The sequence below is a fragment of the Dasypus novemcinctus genome, chromosome 26 (assembly GCF_030445035.2).
Source record: "Dasypus novemcinctus isolate mDasNov1 chromosome 26, mDasNov1.1.hap2, whole genome shotgun sequence".
NCBI lineage: Eukaryota > Metazoa > Chordata > Mammalia > Cingulata > Dasypodidae > Dasypus > Dasypus novemcinctus.
Window position 1 is genome coordinate 46,647,345 of NC_080698.1, and position 22,263 is coordinate 46,669,607.

General features: G+C 44.7%; 1 protein-coding gene across 1 annotated transcript in view; it reads left to right on the forward strand.

Annotated features, from left to right (window-relative positions):
• LMCD1 (LIM and cysteine rich domains 1) overlaps nucleotides 1-22,263 on the forward strand; it is a 74,742-nt gene that overhangs the window by 23,970 nt on the left and 28,509 nt on the right. The window contains exons 2-3 of the mRNA XM_058288543.1: nucleotides 15,839-15,927; nucleotides 21,682-21,937. Of these exons, the coding sequence (XP_058144526.1) occupies nucleotides 15,839-15,927; nucleotides 21,682-21,937 (345 nt within the window). The remainder of the gene's footprint in view (nucleotides 1-15,838; nucleotides 15,928-21,681; nucleotides 21,938-22,263) is intronic.

The following is a 22,263-nucleotide window of genomic DNA, read 5'->3' on the forward strand; positions in this document are numbered from 1 at the left end:
TCTACTTTAAATTTCTGGTCTTTGATGGTTATTTATACCAAAATAAGGCCAGAGGAGAAGTTCCATCTGCATAGGTTTTAAGAGTTTTGCCTCTCCGCAGCCACATGGACCAAACTCAGGAAAGTAGCGGAATCATTGCCAAGTACATGTTCTTTGAAATGTGAGAAATTCTGAGAAGGCCCTGGACCCATACTTGTTCTTATCCTGAGGACTTAGAGTTGGCTTACCCTGTTTTAAAAATGCTGAATATCAACACCTCTTAGTGCTTTTTAATTCCAGCCAAGCCCTTGACACCACGATGACCACAAATACTCTTCGGAAAGAGTGGATAAGTCTAGTCACAGTTTTGCTTGGTTGCTATTCACCTTCTTTTGAAAATCTGAATGGTTCAATTAATCACTTTAATTCTCATCCTCTTCATTGCTAGTAGAGAAATGGCCAAGTTTTCTCCTCAGTTTTATCAGTCATTCCCTTCTCCCCTCCAAACCCAAGCACCAGAAGCTTCAGCCATGACTTGCCCTTGATGTGAGGGGTTTCCACAGACGCCTTGCTCCTGCACTGAGCCAGGCCTTGTGCAAACTCCTGCTTCTTAATCTAGCATCATCCCCATTTTACAGATGAGAAAAGTAAGATCCAGAGGGATTAAGGAAATTGCCATGGTTACATAGTAACCATGGTTAACATGTGAACGTCTATTAAATCTAGGAAACTCAATCCACACCTCCCCCTTGTCCCTCTATACAATTCTTCTCGTACCTCTAAGCATTTTTACAGCATTCCAGAAATGTGGGCCATAAACTTCTTGGTTCACAAGATGAATTTAGTTGTTACACAGTCATGCATTAACTACATTTAATCACATTAGTCTGAAACTCCCTCCCTTTTCAGTTCTTCCATCCTTCTGATTATGTCAAGGAGAAAGTAAGTCTCTATCTGGTGGTAAATTATCTTTAACACCTCATGAACCCTTGCTCAACTTCTCTTTAGAGAGAGGGAGAGCAATCCTCAGGCACTGGCATCTAGCTAGAATTTAATGACGACGCTTTATATCTGTATTTTTATGATTACCTTCTATTTTTATATACTTTAGTGATAACGTATTTTAAAAATAAGGTTTTAAAAAGTGGTTTATTTTTTAAAAAATGAGTAAATAATTGCTCAGACTGTATTCATGAAGGAAACACATGGGGATTCCTAAACACCTGAAATTGAGTGTCCCTGATCTCCACAACACTTTACAGATTTCAAAACATCTTATGTTCTTTATGGCATTTGATCCTCATAACAACTCCATAAAGCTCATTTCACCAATGAGAAAATTGAGGTCCAGAGAGTAAAAATCACTTTCCTGGAGTCACATAGGTAATGAATAAAGTAGCCAGGGGGTTCAACTTCTCAAGCTCCAACATGAGCCGTGACTCCCAAAACCATGCCAGTAAATCCTCTTAAGGGCAGGAGTGGAGAAAGGGATACTTCAGAGCAATGAGTCAAGATCAGAAATGCCACGGAACGTTTATAATGTTGAGTGGCTCACATGGATTGGCCTAGGTTTTCACAATTTCCTCGTACATAATCTGTTTTAGGGAGAAGCTTGCTATATTGTGAGTTTCTTGAGAAAAATCTGATTTTCTGTTTTTAGTGAATCACCTTCCCAGAAGGTAAAGAAAACTGGCCCTCCAAATAAAGCAAGGCTGAACTGAGACCAGATTAATCTGGGGCACAGCTCCTGCCCTCTGGGGTACACCACAAACGAGAAATGGGCTACCCAGGGTAGAAACCCAGGCTATGCATGAGGCAGTAAGTAAGCATTTCTTTCCAAGTCCATTTGCCTTGGGCAGTTGCTGATGATTCAGAAGTCAGGTCCCAGTGACCAGATGAGGAGGGACACAGAAGAGCCATAGGGTTTGGATGGCAAAGAAGGCAGGTTGGCAGTTCCATCAGGCCATCCACAAAGAGATTTCACAAGTTGGAAACACTCTTGGAGGAGAAGGTGAGAACTGGAGGAAATCATTGAAGCCATTTGAGCAGTTTCAGTCCCAAGAGAAGCAGCCTCAGGAGTAGAATATCAAACATGCATTAGTTTTTGATGAGCCAAGAAGCATAGTAAAAGGCGAAAAAGAAAGGGTTAGAAAAGGAGTTATTGAAACAAATGTTTATTGAGGAGCTCCTGTGTACAAGGTGTTATTCCTGCTGCTGGTGTTAGAGCAGTGAAACTAGACACACGGGAACCCTGCCCTCATAGAGCTTACAGTCCAGCAGGAAAGAGACATTACACAGGTATATACACCATTAAATCATTACCATCGTGAGGGGTACTACAAAGAAGTTTGGGGCACAGCATTTTCTAAGACCATGATAGGGGGATCTGAAAGACAAATAGGAGTTTGTCAAGTAAAGAAGGGAGAGAGAAATGGTCTAAGCAGAAGGAACTGCACATGAGAATGCTCAGCGGTGTGTGGGAATCTGGCATCTTTCCCAGGGCATATAGTTAAGGGAATCCTTCTAATTTTACTTGAAAGAATTGCCTGGACAGTAGCTTGGTTTGATTTTACATTTTGATTGTACATTTAGATGCGCTTTCGAAAGTGAGATCTTGAAGGTGAATTTTTTGCAAAGAGAATGGCCATCCAGTAATTTCTATTTCTTGAAACCGGCCATAGAAAGCTTGGCCCAAATACTCAAGGTTCTTTTTGGTCTAAAAATCTTTAATATTCTTGTGTTTGACTTTCTCAAATGCACAATTCAGCTCTATATAATATGATGAACATGATCATTATGTAGTGGGAAGAAATCAAGGAAAGGAATTATTTCTACTAAAAAAAGTATTTAATATTAGGTTTCTTTATTTTATTTATTTCTTTCCCTCCCCACCCCCCAATTGTCTGCTTTCTGTGTCCATTCACTGTGTGTTCTTCTGTGTCCGCTTGCATTATCTGGCGGCACTGGGAAACTGCATCTCTTTTTTGTTGAGTCATCTTGCTGCGTCAGCTCTCTGTGTGCAGTCCCACTCTTGGGCAGGCTGTGTTTTTTTCATGCAGTGCGGCTTTCCTTGCAGGGCGCACACCTTGTGCATGGGGCACCCCTGCATGGCATGGCATTCTTGCGCACAGCAGCACTGAGCATGGGCCAGCTCACCACACAGGTCAGGAGGCCCTGGGGATCGAACCCTGGACCCTCCATATGGTAGACAGATGCTCTATCAGTTGAGCCACATCCGCTTCCCCTAATACAAGTTTTAAAAACGTATGATAGCAAAAATGAGAGAAGGGAGTAATTTATAAGGATACATGTTTCAAATCAGGAAAACTTACTAAAGGCACTATACTAAAACACAAGTGTTTTTTGTTGTTTTTGTTTTTGTTTTTACCTTGCAAGGCATCAATGTTAGCTAAAGAAAATCCCTTTCTGTGTGTTTGTTTGTGTGTGTGTGTGAATGCTTCCTTTGTCAGATAAACTAACCTAAACTAACCTAAGAATTTAGGTATGAGATTCCCAGCAGAAACATTTGCATAAGTAAAGCCTTCAGACTTTTAATAACAGTGCTAAACATTTATACAGCATATTTCTTTTTAAGATATTAAGAGGGGAGATAAGGCAAGAATGAAAACTCCCCAACTTGGTTACATCTCCCAGTTTTCCAAAATTAATGCCAATAAAAATGTGTTATCTTTGGAAAGATCAGTAATGCTACAAATGAAGAATTCAAACACAAACAAATAGACAAACAAATACCAAATCACATTCTTATAGGACAACATTCTTAAGGCATCAGGCTGCTAAAATCAGGAGAGTCTCACAAAACTGGGGAGATATAAGTACTAATATTATAGGACTTGAGCTTACAGTTTTATACTTGAGAAGGAGTCTGTAAAGAGTAGAAACCTAAGAACCATGGAACCAATTAGATTTTAATTTCCAAGTGTAACCTGAAGATATCAAGCCTGAGGACACGACAGCTTTTTCTCATTTAGGAAATGGGAAGAAGTAAGAATTTCCTGCACAGACATTATTTTCTTTTATCTTGACTTTTCTCTCAAGATACTTGGTCAATGTCCAGACAAGATTCCAGGGGTCTTGGGTTACTTCAGGCTTATAGCAGGGCTAGTGGCTTTACTACATCTTCCAAATGTCCTTCCATATCCAAGAAAGGACAAAAGGCAACTCTGAGGGGGAAAAAAAAGAGTGCAGCATCTGAAAGCACTTAGTTTGGGGAGAAATGCCAGGTAAACTCTTCCCATATAGGAATCCCTTTTGTAGTCAGTGAAAACAGTGACCCCACTCAGAAAGCTTAAGTGGTCTCAAAAGATGGATAAAAAGTCAGAAGGTATAGGGAAATAGGAGGAACCCCCCTCCCATAGACTGTTTCAACAAAGCATCAAGCGCCTTAAATAATGGGCTAACTTTTCTGGAAACTTGGCCAGTTCTCAAAAATAGGAGAGAAGGATTTTGCCCCCTCTGCTAATTTTGACAGTCTGCATTTGTACAATTCACTATTCATGTCAGCCAGGGCAGTGTCTGTGGCTAGTTCAAAAAAAGGGAACTGGTATCAAAGGAAAATATTAGTTCAGTCTTAAAAATCCTATCGCTTCAGTCCAGTGGGGTCCTTTATCCCTAAGATTTGTGGACCTGCTTTGATTCAGCCACATGTAAACATCAGCTATCAGCAAGAAACTGGCAGTCAAACAGACTGGTTTCCTTTCTCCCTTTCATCATTGTTTTCACCCTGCCAACAGAACATTAAATAAAGGAACCCGTGTCCTGAGCCAGGACTGCAAACTTCCTAAATTTTCCATACACCATCGCATAGATCCAATTGCTGGGTAATCAACCACTAAATTTAGGGTTTGGAACTTTTTGTGTTGTCATGCACTCTTTGTTTTCAAAGTACCCCCAGCCCCATCACCTTTGCAAGAGAAAATAGATATTCTGTGAATATTTCCAGGCTTCCCAACTTCAAGGGCTCTTGCCAATACCAACTAGGAGACAGAGCAGAGCCATGTGAATTATTTCTTAGAATTCCTATAGTTCTGTCCAGATGTCCCTCATGTCAGACCTTGCTCAGAGTTGCATACCCTTGAAAAATGTTCTGATTTGAGTCTTATTACCTCTTGCCTGTTTTTCATGAAAGTGCTATAATAAAAATACAAAAGCATAAAATTTGTATCAAAAACACAGACCGAAAGGAGGAGAAGCAAAAGAGGTGGGTAGATAATCCTCTATCTTGGCTAGCTGAGCACTGAAAGAATCTGCTCCATTTATGCCAAGCAATGATGTGGTAAGGGAGATAAATGACTAGTAGTTTTATTCGGTTCCAGATACAGGGAGAACTGCAGTTGCAATCATCTGGGGTGTTTAACGGGGAGGATGTGGACAGTTAAGGCTGGGATGGGCTGTTGGGTGGGAGGCAGTTTTAGGAGCACCACCCTGCCCAGCCCTTCTGAAGACTTGCTTAAGCTGCCCCTTCCACGGCCCTGGGACAGGAGGGAAGGAAGGGAGGGTCTTAAACAGAGAAATCTTTCATTTTACATTTCCCTTTCCGCATATGGGTTTCCTTTTCTACTCTGTTTTCATAGCAGCATTAGCCCTTTTTGTTCAGCCTCGGGTGGGATGTCTAATAATTCCCACCCCCAGTAGGGGAAGCCAGAACTGAGCATGTATACAAAGTGCTCCATAAAGATAAATACACGATGGTATAGGAGCTTTTTGCAGGTGGAGAGGTGCAGGGGGACCTTAATACAGTAAACTCAAAGACCTCCCCGAGGAATCCATGGGAGGAGTTGGCTAGAGTTTTTCCAGCATTGCAGGGGTTTGGGGTGCGTGCATCTGCCCCAAGAATCCTGCCACACGGCTTCCAGGGCAGCTGGTGTGGGAGGTGCAGGAGCAAAGCCTGTTCCTCCACCACCCCAAAGGGTGGGGAGGGCCCTGCATCCTCCAACCTTTCACATGCTCCAAAAAGCAGGCAGGGCCTCCCTGAGTTCGTGTCTCCTTCCTGGCTGGCCTGGTTTTAACTTGGTTTTTCCTGTTAAACCTCTTTAGAAAAGGGGACAGTAAGAAAACCATGGTCTATTGTGCCCCAAATGCAAGTTCTCCTACAGTTCACCCTGGAACATTATCTTAAGAGAAAACAAAAACCCAAACCAAACCAAACAGCAAAAAACAAACAAACCAAAAAAAACACCACTGTTTCTCTTAGAGAATAAAAAGTATTCTTTCATTGGGAATTTGTTTAAAACTTCATTTGGGACACCAAACCTTCCAAACATGGGCAAGATGAATCCATCCCACTGACTCTTTTAGTCACTGCCAACACAAAGGATAATGTGATACACATGAACCATTGAATAAAGAAAAACTGGAATCTTTACCCTTAAATCTTTACACTCCAGCAATCAACTCATCACTCGCCAGGGTATTTCCCTATTCAGTGGCTTTAAATAGTCTTGGTCTTTAAAAACAACCACAAAAAGTTTTCCATCCACAGAATTCTGAATGCTAGAACAGCAGGGCAGTCTCAGTGTGTTTAGTCTGTGCATTTTCATCCTCGTTACACAATTCAGGAAAAGGGAGTCTAAATTGAAGGGGTTTGCCACCAGCATGCTTGTCCAGACAGCGGCATGCAAATGCCAAAGGAGCAGGCTGGAGGTAGAAACAAACACACGTTTGGACACACGTACACACACACCCCTCAAGAACATCTTTTCTGAACTTTGTCACCAGGGATGACCTCTAATGCAGATGAGGTCTCTGCGGTTTCCAGTGTGGTAAGACTTACCGTGGCTTCGGGAGGTGCTTTATCCATCAAAGCAGTCTCCGCGATTGATTTCCACGTCAGCGCACCAGGGCTTAGATCAGCCAGTGGGGAAAGGAGTTCAAATAACCAACCTGCGCAAGACGGGGTCCCCGGATTCCAGCTTGGCAGATTATCTCTTTGACAAGCACGCTCTGGGAAGCAGTGATGAGAGCTAAACCTTATGTCGGCTTCAGAGCCCCAGGGTAGTGCATGTGTGTTGGGTTTACCTTTTCTATAAGTTGTATCAATGTCTACCAAGTTCTTTCATTGGTACCATTCCTTCAAATAAATTTATTTAGTACCCCCCCCCAAAAAAATAGACTCACCCCCATCCAGTCATGCTTATCCCTCTCCTGTTGAGATGGTACCCTAAACCTGCCATCATAATGCTGGGTGCAGTCAAAGAAACCTCCGGGACCAGGGCTAGAAGACCCGCTCTTCATCTCCTATTTGGGAAAACAGGATTCTCTTGGCAAAAACCTGAACCTCTAGCTTGGGACTTCCCCAAACCAGTGTGTGAGCCTCAGTGTGACGTGAGCGAGCAAGGAGCCAGAGCATGAACAAGGAGCAACAATTTCACTAGAGGATTGGAGGGCAGAAGGCAGGGAGGCATTCACTTTGGGTTAAAACAGAAAAAAAAAATGTATTATAGTATAGGAGGCAAAAAGTCACCCTCGTGTTTCAGAGCAGACAGATTCCCAAGAGTCTGTTTGTCCACTGTCCCCCAACATCCCTGGGGTGCTAGGGTTCACACTCAGGAAGGGCCACAAGTGTGGACTGTAGGGACAGTTGCGTGTTTGTCGATCTTGTTTCTCTGTTAACGTGCTGTAACCCTGTTCTGGCAACTCATTTTTCAATCACTGGGGAGCTTCAGGAGATGGAAGAAGTTCAGGCCCCTGTCAAAGACCTTGGGGTTCTTAAATATGCAAGTTTAAGAGGCCCTGCCAGCCGGGCCACTCCCCAAAAGACCATATTCCTTAAGGGGAAAAAAAGCCTTTCCATGTAGCTTGTAGCCATCTGGGCCCTTCCGTGTTCCCAGGTTGGACTCTCCCATCTGACAGACACCTGCAGTGCCCCTTCACCCTGGCTAACAGGTCCTCTAACCCTGACTTGTGGGGCAGCTCCTGCTCACACTGGCCTTTTTTTTGGAGGGGGGCAGATAGGAAGAAGTGGGTTACCACCTGTATTAGTTTGCCAAAGGGGTGCCAATGCGAAGTACCAGAAATCTGTTGACTTTTATAAAAGAGGCTTGTTTGGGATAAAAGCTTACAGTTCCAAGATTGTAAAAAAGTCCAGCTCAAGGTACCATAAGAGGTACTTTCTCACCAAAGTCAATTGCCACATGTTGAAGCAAGATGGCAGGTGATCTCTGGCTGGCCCTGCCTTCTCCTCTGGGTTCACCCCTTCCTCTTGAGCTCCATGGGCCCAACCTCTTGAGGCTCGTGCTTAGGACATCCTAGTCCTCTCTCTCCTGGTATAGGACTGGTTTCTTTCTGGGTCTCCTATATCAGTCTCAGCTCTAAGCTCTCAGCAAAGCACTTATCTCTCCCCTGGGCCTCAACTGTTTGAGCCTCTCCTTTCTGTCACATGGCAGGATAAAAAATGGCAGAGCTCTCTTTTTTCCTTTGTGTGTGTCTGTCTGTGTGAGTCTGTTTATGTCAGATCCAGCAAGGGGGCGGGATCAACCTGAGTCACACCTTACATTGTCAAATCAAAGCCCGAAAGCAGTCTTATCAAGTAATCAATCAAAGGCCCCTCAGCTGAATTTAATGCAATCAAAAGATATCACTGCCACACTGATGAAAGAGGTTCTTGATGAGGAGGGTAGGGTGGGGAGTAGGGGTGTATGGGAACCTCTTATATTTTTTAACATAAGATTTTGTGTGATCTATGTCCCTTAAAAAAACATTTTTAAAAAACTGTATCACACACCAAAGAACAGATTAGTTTACAAACACAATCTTCTCTTTTGGGGATTCATAAAATAATCTCAAACTGCCACACCACCCTTGACCTCAGGCCTGGCCGAAGGTCTCTATATAAGGGTGAGCCCCAAGGAGAGTCACCCAGTAACACTTAGAGAACAAGCTTCCTCTCTTGGCACTAAAACCTGTGAGGCAGTCTTTCACCAGCACAAACGTGACCAATAAGAAATATCAAAAGTCAGACTTCCCGTGAAAAGCTCACCCTGTAGGAAGTGATGGTCCCTGGGCAGAGTTTGGGAAGGAGAGTTGACTAAGTCCATGAGCTGAGCTCTTTAAAGTCCAGGTTGGAGCAGCTGAGGCTGCAACGAAAGGTCAAGTTGTACCAAACTAAGTAGTTTGGGGGCTTCCCAAACTACTTATGCCTATGGCTCACCCACCCACCCCAAGAGATAGTGGCAAAATTGGTGACCTGGCCTGGGAAAGTCTCCAAGAAGCTTCAGGTGATTCCCGTGTGCAGGCAGGTTTGGGACCCACTGGTGTGGCCCTTGCTGCTCCAGGTGGGGTCCAGGGACCAAGAACACTGGCTTTACCTGGGAGGTCATTAGAATTATGGAATCTTGGGCTCACCTCAGACCTACTGGACCAGATCTACAGTTTAATTAGATCCTTAGGTGATCCTCATGCACACTACAGACTGAGAAGCACTGCCTTCCAAACCCACACAGATCAGACCCAGTGCCCCTGCTTTAGTACAGTCTCGTTGCATATTTGTGTCATTCCTAGCACTGGTTGTATTTGTAATTCTACATTTATGCGAGTTATTTGAAAGGTAAGTGTGAGGGTCCCAAAATATCTAGAAAAGCTTCTTGGTGTGGCTGGTTACATCAGAGTGTAGATTTGGGGATGAGATTGGGATTGCATTCCAGCTCTAGTTTTGTAATTTGACCTCTCTGAACCTCAGTAGATTAGGGTGATTCTCTTGTTCTGGTGTGCCCAGGGCTTTCCTGGTTTTCTCACTAGACTCCTGAGTTCTAGGCTTCCAAACCACCCTGAGGGCAAACTGGACTAGTAGGGCACTCCTCAGGCGACGCATCTGTAACCTGGAGATGATAACAGCTGTGGTTCTCAGACATCAGTTCCTCAAATCCCCCGGAAGTTTGTTAAAGCAGATGGATGGGCCTCACTCACAGAGTCTGATTCTTTAGGGTGAGGCCAGAGAATTTTCAATTCTAACAATTTCCCTGGTGCTGCTGCTGCTGCTTGGAGCCCACACTTTGAGAATTACTGCATCATACCTTCTTTACAGGATTGTTGCAAGAAGTGAATAAGGTCAGACTTAGCACAGTGCCTGGGAACCTGCGAATCCTAGTACTTGTTACTGCTGCTGTTATTTTTCTTATATAAGGAAAAGATGGGCCTTAAGCTGGTCCCTAAAGAATGGATGGAGGTGAAGCTCCCTGAGGCTTAGAAGAGAATGAGCAAAACCACAGAGTGTATATTTAGGAGAACTGCAAAGGTCCAGGTGACTGGAAAGATAATCTGGGTAGCAACAGTAGATAATATAGAAATAGAAAACTTGGGTCAGGTGAAGTGAGCGGGCCACACCGTGGGAGCCCAGTGGCTTCAGACACCCAACAGCCTTTCCCCCTTTCAATCAGTCCAGTCTAACTTCAGAGTGAGATGGGCACTGGTCTTCTTAAGAGAAACAAACTATTAAGAGACTTGCTTCTCAGTTCCTATGAATTTTTGTTCTTTTTATTTTTAAGGGCTAACCATTTGTAGAAAACAGTCTTCCACATGTAGCCCCTCAAACCACCATCCATCCATCTCTACAACATGCACCCAAACATGCGGCGCCCCCTAGTCTGGTACTAAGAAACTGCAGCCTGTGGTCCGTTCAGGCTTCCAGGGATAAGCAGGCAGATGTTAAGGTCTAAGTGAAACCAGTGTCCGGGCGCTTTGTTCCCAGCAAGCCCTGCATGTGGTTCTGACTCACTTTCTCCTCCGGCCAATGTTCCTCCATCTGCCTTTGATGTCAGGTTGTTATCTTGAAAACCACACCCGAAGGATGCTGTCTGGACCTTGTCCTATTGCCCCCAGCCCAAACCCCTCCACCCTCACAGACCCACGGCCCTGCCTCTTTGGATCTTACTCGCTCATTGCCCAGAGTCAAGGCTACACTCAGAAGTCTGCCTGGGACCTGAAGACTCCCACTGTCGTAGGAAATCACAGGATCTGGGTTCCAAAGAGATGAGAATTTATTTTCTCCCTGCCACTTGGTAGCAAACCCCTACGGCTCTATGATCTTGATTTTCTCATGAGCAGAATGAAAAATGCCTACCTCCCACGGTTGTTGTGAAAACTAAATAAGATAAGGGATGTGGCTATACTGTAAACTGTAAAGTGCTGTATCCTTGGTGGAAAGTGCTATAAAAGGTTGACTAAGAGCACCAGCTCTGTAGTAAGACTTGCCTGGCTTCACATCCTGGCTCTACCACGTGGGATCCTGAAGAAGAGGCTTGGCCTCTCTGGGACTGAATTTCAGTGTCCTCTGGTAGCAAATTGCTTCACCTTGTTTAGACTCACTGTCACTCATCATATGACATCAAAAAGACCTTCCAGCCACCTCTCTGCCTTACTTCCAAGTTGGGGATGATTTTTTTTTATGTGATGAAATAATGACTTACTTCATTTTGCAAAGAGCATTCCCATCATAAAGGATGCAAACAACAGCCATACTGAGGCCAGAAGGGAAGATCCATTTTCCAGAAGAGGAAACTGAGGAAGAAGCAGATGATCTCAGAGGAGAATCCACATTTCCTAATTCTAAATCTCGTCCTCATCCTTTAACTCCATATTGCATTTCCTCTTTTAAATTCCTTGGCTTCTCAGTCCTACACTGTTTTTGGTGACTTTCCCCTTTAAGGCTCCCCCTGGCCTTCATGTCATCCTGACCTTCAGCTCCTTAAGGGGGCCCAGGCAGCATCGCCCCTGCTCCTGGCGTCCCCAGGAACTCCTAGGTATCCACCTAGGATCTAAGTCCTTTGAAGTCCCCGACACAATCCAGCTGCACCACAACATGGGGTGAACCACATCCTTCCAACCTGAGCCAAAGACAATTGTGAAAACCTTTTTCCTCCCCTCAGGAAACAGGACAGAGGAGACGCCGCATTCCAAGACACCCTTTTTAAGTGCTGGTTACCTTTAGGCTCTTCTGTTCTCAGCTACTGGGAGACACTGCAGGACTGTGCGTTCTTTCAGCGGAGACAGTCACATCACAGAAACCTGCTGTTTATAAACCAGAATATCGAGTTTTAAACACTGCTGGCGGCTGATTTTTCCTCCTCCTCGATAAACAATATCATTTTCTCTGTGTTCGAGATAGTACCGTCTGTCTGGCTCCTGGATGAATGGCATGCAATGGACAAATGACTATTTTGTTAAACCATCAGCCAGGAAACTGGCTGCAAGTGTGGCCTGATGGCCCAAATCTATTTCTTCCTTGCAAAGGTCATTTGTTTTCTTCTCCCAAGGACTTCTGTTGCCCTGGAAACCACCCAAGAAGCAGGAATTGGAAAGAGCCAGCTCTCTACTTCCCAAACCTGCATTTGGATTGGTGTCATGGTCCATTGAGACAGACTCTCCTGTCATCACTTGTCTAATGACATGTCTTTCTCAATGCTTGTTGTGATTTTTAATGGTAGTTGTTCTTCAGGTGATGGGCAACAGATTACTGTAAGGGCAAAGGGCTAGGAAGGGCTTTCCTTCCTGAGTTAGTCAAGTATGGAACATGTGTGGGAGCTGGAAGTAAAGCCTAATTTTTTTTTTACTTATTTTTTTTTCTTTTTGGTCTAGTCAGAGAGATAACACTTATATATGCATGAGACAAACTAGAGAATAGGAAGGCTATGGGGCATGCAGTTAGAAAGAGTTCATCTGACTGACCGCCAAATTCTGAAGGTTTTTTTGAGAACATCTAATTCCGGGTCTCTCAAACTATTTTTCACAAGATGTAACAACAGCAGCAAATATGCAGTGCCTAATAAGTGCAGGCACTGTGTCGAACCATTTCCATGCTCACTGAGGCAGGTTGGATGTGTACCATCCCCATTAAACAAATGAGGAGCTGAGACTCAAGGATCACTGTCCCTTGCCCAGGTCCAGCAGAAGAAAGGGACAGAATTGGAATGAAAACCCAGACCTGACTGCCCCCACACTTGGGTCTCCTGACTTGGGAAAGCTCCAGCTCTCCCTCTCTCTTCTGCCTCCAGTACAGGCTGGAACTTTACAGGCTCTGGGAAAGCCTATGTCTTCCCTACGGCTGCCATTCTTCCCTGATCACGCAGTCCTTTCCCTGCAGCCGTCAACTACTTTGTAGCATCTCCCAGAATGAGAGGGCATCACTCACCCAGGCCAGTTTTCTCCTTTTACAGAGTAGAAACTTGGGGTGGGCAAGTAAAGGACTTGCCTTCAGTTGCACAGCTAATAAAGGTCAGAAATTGCACCGTAAAGCACCCCCCAACCCCTACCCAAGGCAGTCAAGTGCCCTGCTGTCCTGTCCCATCTTGCATCACTCCTCTATTTCTAAATTGCCACTAAACTCATTGTGCTGAGCAGCAGGACGCACCCCCTTGTAGGATGGTAGTTAAATCAGCCTCTCATTAGAACACTGAAAAGCATGCAGGATGCTTGACCCTTAGGAAATGCTTCCACTTATCCCTTCTGTTTCAAAGCCTTGCTGCCTCTGGGCATGTCTGAAATGATCAGACCATGCAGCCTCACAAGGGTACAAAGATGAAGTCTTACAAGTACATTTTATACCTCCTGAAATAACATTTGAATCACTCAAAAACTAAGTGTGGGGATGCAGATGTGGCTCAAGCGACTGAGCTCTCTTCTACCACATGGGAGCTCCAGGTTCAGTTCCCAGTGCCTCCTAAAGAAGATGAGCAAGACATCGAGCTGATGCAATGGGCTGGCATGGTGAGATGATGCAACAAGATGATGCAACAAGAGGCACATGGAGGAAAAACATAATGAGAGACATAACAAAGCAGGGAGTGGAGGTGGCCCTAGTGATTAGGTACCTCCCTCCCACATGGGAGGTCCCAGGTTCATTTCCCAGTGCCTCATTAAAAAAATGAAGACCAGCACACAACAGACACAGCAAATGCCAATAAGGGGTTGGGAGAAATAAATAATAGAAAATAAATCTTTTAAAAAATTAACTATGGAGGGGTCACCGTACTTTGACTAGTAGAATTCAAGGCGTCAGAACGAGAGGTAGAAGTTAGATTATATGCCAGTGGCTTTAGAGAGAAAGCTTTACCTGCTAATGGAAGCCCCCAGTTGATGACACTGAGTTGATGATGAGAGTCAGCTCGTTTTTTCACTTTTAATATGAATATAGCACTTAACAGGCACAAAAAGAACATGCTTCCCCTCCCCAAATATGTGCAACATGGCTCTGACTCCCTGAAGCTGTTAATTTGTAATAGACAAAATGGGATAGTATGTGGAGACGTGTAAATAGCAGTCACCAAACAGGAAGTGTGGCACTAGGCATAATTGTATGGATTTGGTGTGGAGATGAGAATTATTATGGAATAACATCATTGGATTCTAATATCAGCAACGAAGATAGCTTCCCTCTTAAAAGCAAAAGAAGAGTGGACCAGTGATGTTCCAGAGAGCATGCTCAGATTGCCATGCCCCACCCATCATGCCCATAGGTCTCTTTTTTCCTCGCCCATTCTCTTCCTTCTGCTAGGAATCCCCTTTTCCTCCTTCTGGGTCTGCTGTACTCCTGCCCATCCTGCAAAGCCCAGATCCAAAGTCACCTCCTCCAGGAAGCCTCCCTGGACTTACTGTTTGGGTTTATTGACACCTTCCTCTGTGCTCCTAAGGTTTGTGTGCAAAATAAAAGCAGCTACTGTTTTCAGTGCCTGGAGAGGCACTTTCCATACATTATGTCTGTACAAGTCCATGTTAGGTTGCAAGGCTGGGTTTGGAATCTGGGTCTCTCCGGCTCCAAAGTGCATACCTTTCTAGCACTTTCTACCACAGCAACTTCCCTTGCCTCAAACCTACCCTTCCAACAGCAGGTCATAAGCATTGGTTTCCTTGTAAATCTCCCCCTGGACTGTGAGTTCCTCTAATGCACATTTTACTTGTGTCTTCTGTGGTTGGCACATAGCAGATGCTCAATAAGCAGTTAAATGAATCAATGACTTATTTGTTGAACGAGGAGCTCATTGTTTTGACTAGTTGCCTGAGCCCTGCTTCTGATTAAAACATAGTATACTTATAGTAAGTGTGTACACCTGGACCAAGTCATCCTCACCTCCCATGGAGGAGTTAGATAAGTTTCTCAGCCAACAGATCCATATACCAACCCACTGCTTCTCCATCTTTAATGTAGAAATTTTGTAAAAGTGCAGATTCTGATTCAAATGGGCTGCTGGCTTGAAAACGATGCTGGAGAGCAAAACTCTAGACGCAGCAGCAGCAGCCAGTGCACCTCAGTTACCTGTTCCTAGTAACAAATAATAAAAACCATCTCATGCATTTTTCTCTCTCCAAACGGTGCCCAGCTTTTAAATGTTCATTTGATTTCCAATGTTTTACCAAAATATTTCCATTATGCCTCAAGTTATAAACACTTGGCAGCATAAACCTTTGTTTGCACCTGTAGTTTTAGTTAAATCACACCCTATCCATAAATCACAGATAAATGAGGGAGGGAAGACACTCACTGGAAGGTTCCATTCCATTGACAAGTGAATAAGAGGAGTGGAGGGGGGTAGGAGAAGGAGCAGGTGTTCGCTCACAGTGGAGCTTTCCAATGCAGCCTTGGTGTTTTGTAACAGTACTGTAGACTAGAAAGGAGGCCCTTTTCCATTTTTATTGAGAAGGGCCCACCCTTTTGTATTTGCCTGCCCTATTGCCGCATTCCCACAAGACTTTTCTGTTCCTGGTAAACAGGAAGTGATGGCATTTTCATCTCGAGCCCATTGAGCCCTACACAATCTCTTTGCTGGCATGCCAAGTCTCTTAAAGGTCGAGTAGCCCCAGTCCAAGATGTTTGAAAGGAAAACACCCTCTTTTCTGTCTTCTTTTCCAGATGTCCCTGGGCCAGCAGCAGTCAGCAAGAGGTGTGCCTTGTTTGAGATGCAAGGGGACGTGTTCGGGCTTCGAGCCACATTCATGGAGGTAACGGATTTTGTCATAAGGGGCTCTGCCTTTCTCCATCTCTTGGCTGTTCTTTCTGGGAAGCCTATTCATTCTCCTTTGCTGGAACTTCTTAGGATGCATGCATTGTTGTGGGGAGGTGGCTCCAGAGTGGATGCATTCCCTGATTCTGATCTTAGTAAGGTTTGGCCTCATTTGGAAACAACAAAAAAGTCCGTGGGGAGCAAAGATGAAGAAGTTTAGTGCTTTGTAATGCTTTCCAAAGTTGAGGTCTCCAAGCTCAGTCCAGCAAGTCTTGCACTGGGAAGACTTGGGCAGTTGTTAGCTGGTACCTGGTGCATTCTGGAAGAACCATCTTCTCTGGGGTGTGCTAGACGGGATTGAGCTCTCCTCAGTGCACCATCGTCCCTGGTAGTGGACTTGAATCTAAGAGTCACCCTGGGATGGAAGTAAAAGTCATTCTGTACACAATTCTTTAAAAAAAGGACATGGTTCTTAGGGACACGTGATCAGGCCATATGATCCTGCTGGACTTCAATTTGCAGAATTTTTTTTTCACTGTGGACTCTGATGGCAAGGGGCAGGGCTGCCACACTGCACAGCTCCAGGGGCACCATTCACATCAGCCTCTGTATGGATGGCACCCCCTGGAGTTGTGCAGGGCACACCACCAGTGTGACTGTTCCCTGCAGCCCTGGGAGAGAGGATAAGCTCTAGAAAGCATGGTAGCAGAGAAGGGGATTTTGTCCTCATTGCCATAGTGTTGCCTTGGGCACTCGGTGCTCAGTGGTGAACAAAATTTGGGAGGTGTTCTCTCAGAGAATCTGACTTCCATGGTGAGATGGCAATTACAAAAATAGCTATCACTCACTAAGTTGCGCTGACCCTTTTATATTTCAATGTCAATGTAACCTTAAGCAGTCGCATTAGTATCTCCATTTTGCAGACCAGGAAACTGAGGGTGGCTTAGGAGGAGATAACTACTAAATGCATGGCAGGATTCAAACTCAGGCCTGCAGGAAGTCCAATCCCAGCCTGTTAACCATCCTGCAGTAGTACTGTGGACCATGAGCTTGACTTTATTCCCTGACAATCCTTGACTTCAAAGGAGCTCATACACTCTGCTCGATGCAGGAGACCTCCACAGTCATCCAGTCCAGGATCCCACCTCCTGCACAAGTTCCTGCTACAGCTACCACACTCCATGAGGGGGCTTACCCAACTTCTGGTCTTGAGGAAAGTCTGCTTCCTAACATTTCAACCCATGGCTCCTGAATCTCCCTTCAGGATCTCATAGGATAACGCTGACTCCTCCTCAGCTCTTTGAAGAAGCTAGGCTGTCAAGTTCTGGGGGCACAGGAAGAATGTTCCATGAATGTACCCACCGAGACAGGTCAATGATGTTTTCTCTTCTCTCACAGTCCTTCGCTGCCTGCTGTCCAACATCTGAAAAGAGTCATTTTCTATATATTTGGTCTGGTTTTCTGGTTGTTTATGATGGGAGGGAATTCTGGGCTCTGTTCTTCATGGCTGGAAACAGAAATCTCAGCATTATTTTCATTCCTACCTCTCCTTATCAACCTACAAGGGACTTGACAGTCAGAGGAACGTGTCCTTGAGAAATACAGACTGCACCTTGTAGGTCCTGCCTATTAAATGTCCCCTTTGGTTCGATCCACCAAAATAGGGACCTAAATCCATGCCGTGTTGAAGCAGTAGAGTCTCAGATAGCCAAGCTCTTGGAGGGGGAAACCAGGTCCAACCTTTCTTATGTTCTAGTTCTCATGCTCTACAATAATTTGAAGAATATCTGAATGATCTAAGTGGACTAGCCCATCAACCTACAAGCATGGGATTAGAACAAGGGCTGGCTGTGCTGGAACAAGACACTTCCCTTCTCTAAGCCTCAGATTTCCCATCTGAAAAATGGGCAAGTGGGAGCTGATGTGCCCTAGGCTCCCCTTCCTCCTTACAGTTCCATAGTTTCAGGCACACTGTGTGTAACTGCACCATGGATTCCTGTGGTTGGCAACAGTGACCTTGCATGGAACGGGAGAATTATCTGGAGAAGAGGGTACAGAGTGAAGATGAGAGCAAGATTTTTCAGAACAAACATACCATGAAAGAAAGCTTCAGGGGAAAGTTCTCCAGCAGTCTTTGATTTCCTGCTTTCCAAATGGCCGTGTGGGGCTCCCTGCCAGCCTGGACCAGCCTCAAAGGATGCTAAATCACCATTCAGGGCAAATCCTCTCACAGGGGAAAAACAGCTCCAGGACTCAGGCATGGGGAATCTTTGCAGAGCCAGGCTCTTTGAAGAGAGCCTAATTCATTGTCTTTTTCTTATTTGCGGAGATTTGTTTCTTATTTTAATAGCTTTCTTTTTAAAATGTCTCTGCCTAGCTTCACACTGACTTAAGTGGAGAGAGAAAAGCAGGGAAGCAGGAGCCACAGGATAAAAAATAGAAGAGACCATTTCACTCTTCAAATTACATATTTTTTAATTCTTCAGGAGCCACTCTTGATAGATTCTCCCAATCTCCTCATCCCATTGCTATTTCTGGGCCAGCTTCAGCAATTGCCCTGGGAATTTATAGCCTTAACTCTCTCTCTTCTTATCGGGTAAGGGGATGGTCACAGATAACTCATCTGTAATAGATGGGTTTCCCAAGCTTCCCAAGGGATGGTCTAGAGAAAATCAGCCCGAGCCATTTAATTTCCTGAAAGGAGCCATTAGTGATGCTCACATTTTGGCATCTATCCAAGTCATCTCTGGAACTTGATAAAAAGTGTCCAGGCCTATGTCCCACTCCAGGCCAATGAATCAAACCAGCCAGGGATGAGGGCCCACATATCGACATCTTTAATCAGCTCCCAGGTGATTTTTAAAGCATAGCAAAATTTGGAAACTCAACCAGAGGGCAGCAAACTTTCTGTAAAGGGCCAGATGGCAAATATTTTAGCCTTTGCAGACCATCTGGTGTCTGTTGCATGTAGTTAACTGCCCTAGCACAAAGGTAGCTATAGACAATACATAAATGAATGTATGTGGCTGTGTTCCAATAAAACTTTGAGGAGTGGATTTCATATAATTTTCAGGCATCATGAGATAATATTCTTTTGGAATTTTTTCCAAACATTTAAAAATGTAAAAATTATTCTTAGCTCCTGGGCCATACAAAAAACAAGTGATGGGGCGTATTTGGCCCTTGGGCCATTGTTTGCCAACCCCTGATCTAGAGCAAACCTGTCATTTTACAAAGAAGGAACTTGACCATGAGCCTGTGGTGGGTTAGTGTTCAGGCTGGGGTTAGGTTGCCAGACTGTGCCTTTCCCCCAAATCCAGATTGCCTATGACAGATTGTAGAAATGGCTACTCGAGCACCATTGAGGATCTTGCTGGATGTGTCCTCTGTATTCTGGAAGGCTTGGCAAGGGTGCAGAGAAAAGGGGTCTTTCTCATTTCTAAAGTCCCAGCAAAGTGCCTGGCAACATGGAAAGCATGCCAGACATGCTGTTGAATGAAAGGAGAAATAATGTTGATGTCATCTCAAAGGATGTCTCGTAGTTGTTAAACTTTTCCATTTCAAAATGTTGTGCATTCCCAACATCTCTCATAGCATCCTGAGAATCCACATTAGCCATAAAAGCAAAGGGCAGCTTCCTCATCCGATTCCATGTATGGAATGTATGAGGAGGTCAGAGGACCAGATGGGACACAGGAGGCTTGGGATCAAGGATCCTCCCCAGTCCCTCCCACTGGCTCTCTTTCACGCCCTTCTTCTGCCTTCTTGCACTTCCACTATGCTGTTGTTAGTCCTCACATGTAAACTAATGGCGTAACCTGCTGTCTTCTTAAGGAAGAAGTGTCCTCCCTGCTTTGCTCCAAAGAAGGGATAGGCAAGAGAATGTTACTAATCATGAATAAGATGCTCCAACTCTAAAATAAGCAACCCCCTTTTATGAGAGAAAAGAAAAGTCTTCCCATTTTTGTCCTGCATTATCCTTAGGATCAGACTCTCTTTTATAGTGCTGAGATCATCTCTTTTAGCAATTTGGAAACTGCAGCCCACTGAAAGTGAACTTGGACTACTAACTTCTCAAATAACAGTGGAAATGCTTCATTCTTTCCCCATTGAAAATACGTAACCCACATCACTGGATTAAAGACAAGAAGCAGACTTGCACTAAAGAAATGGGTTCAACCTTCTCTAACCCACTATTTTCCAAACTCATGGCCACTGAAACCATTTCCATGTACCTCCTACTAACATCCTGGTTTACTAGTCTAGCTAGACAAGTAGAACTAGCCCAGAGCATACACTCAACCTTATCCTACTTATGTGTAGTTTCCATCTGATTTCCTCCCCCTCTCTCACCATGAGTGTAAGCTCCTTAGAGGTTTGATAGACCTTCCTTCTCCTCATATAGAGCAGGGTTTCCCACCCTTGGCTCTATTGACATTTGGGGCAGGATAATTATTTCTTGGGGGGGCGGGGCGGGGGCTGTCCCGTGCTTTATCAGGTGTTTAGCAGGATTCCTGGCCTCTATCCACCAGATGACAATCATAATCATCTCCCACCCTGTCAGTTGTGGCCACCAAAAATGCCTCCAGACATTACCACAGACGTAGACCATGATAGCCCTGAAATCAGTGTTTATAATGTATGATTAAAGTTGTTAATCTGTGGAGTTTAGAAGAGAAAATGAGGGTTCTTTGCTGCTTGCCTGGCTATGAAGTGGCTTGCTGGCAATGAAGTCTCCCACGCTCAGACTTTCCCCAGCCCTGCGGTAGGTCTTGATGATGCTCACTTAACAAGCTCTTCAATCTCATCTGAGCATCTGAGACACAGAACAGCAGGTCTTCAGTGGCAGGCCGGAAAGGGAGAGGAGCAATTTTCCTCTCCCCCGTGGAACTCTCTGGATTTCTGAGCCTTAACAGCATGACACAAAGCAGCCAAACACTATTTTTCTAATTGTCAGAGAAGAGCATCGGGCTTTCAAGTGAATTTGAACCTTCCCCAGGGTGCTTCCCCTTCTCCCAACCTCATGACAAAGACTTGCCCAGTGATTATCAATCTCTCCTGCTTGGGTTTTCTAAGTTTATTCTCTTCCCCCTGTGTTCTGTCCACAAGGCTCTTGAAGAAAATGTCCAGCTGTGTTCTTGCTTCAGCACGTGTGCTAAATGAGGTTAAAAGCTGCTTAAGTTCCAAGGCTCATGAATCTAGATAAACAGTTTGAGTAATTCTTCAGAGCAGGGGCCAGCAAATGTTTTCTGGAAAGACCAGGTAGTAAATATTCGAGGCTTTGCAGGCCAAATGGTTTCTGTAGCAGCAACTCAGCTCTGCCATTGTAGTGTGGAAGCAGCCATGACAATAGGTGAATGAATGGGCATGGCCATGTTCTAATAAAACTTTATTTATGAAAGCAGGTTGTGGGCCAGGTGTGACCCACAAGCCATGCAGACCCCTGCTTTAGACTATCTCTCATGAATGAACAAGCCTTGGCCACCATGCCCACGAGAAGGAAGAGTAGGCTATTCTTTTTCTCAGCAAAATAACATCCCATACTCCCCAAAGAACGAAGGACTGGCTTCTGCCAGAGTTCCAAATCCCAAGGCCTTTTTTGTCCAGGGTTACCATTTGTTTGCTGCTAAGTTACTAACTGTTAAACCTTAAGGTTGCTTTCCAAAGGGTGGATGCCACTGCCTAGAGGCTCTGTCTCTCTTTTCCTGAGGTTGATCTCACTTATGCCACCCCACTTCCACCCCCACCCCAGGAAAATATGCAAGTCCTGCAAATGCAGCCAAGAGGACCACTGCCTGACCTCCGACCTGGACGATGATCGAAAAATTGGCCGCCTGCTGATGGACTCCAAGTATTCCACCCTCACGGCCCGGGTGAAAGGTGGAGATGGCATCCGGATTTACAAGAGGAACCGGATGATCATGACCAACCCAATTGCCACTGGGAAAGATCCCACCTTTGACACGATCACCTATGAGTGGGCTCCCCCAGGAGTCACCCAGAAACTGGTAAGTCAGCTTCCAGTCAGTCAAGTGGGTTTTGTCATACCTTTGTAAATATTAGCCATGCCAGGGGTTGAATTTGGAAGATGATGTAGGAGAAGAGCAAGGTTACAAAAATGGTAGGAGTGGCTCTGTTTTGGGCCTTTCTCCATCTCACTTGGTGATCTTGAATTGAAGATTGGCTGAGCCTCAGTTTTCCTCATCCATGAAGTGGGCGGGGAGTTGCATATGAACTATAGACTCTTTTTCTATTATTATTATTTTTTATTTTTTTGTCTTTATTTTTTTAATATTACATTCAAAAAATATGGGGTCCCCATATACCCCCCACC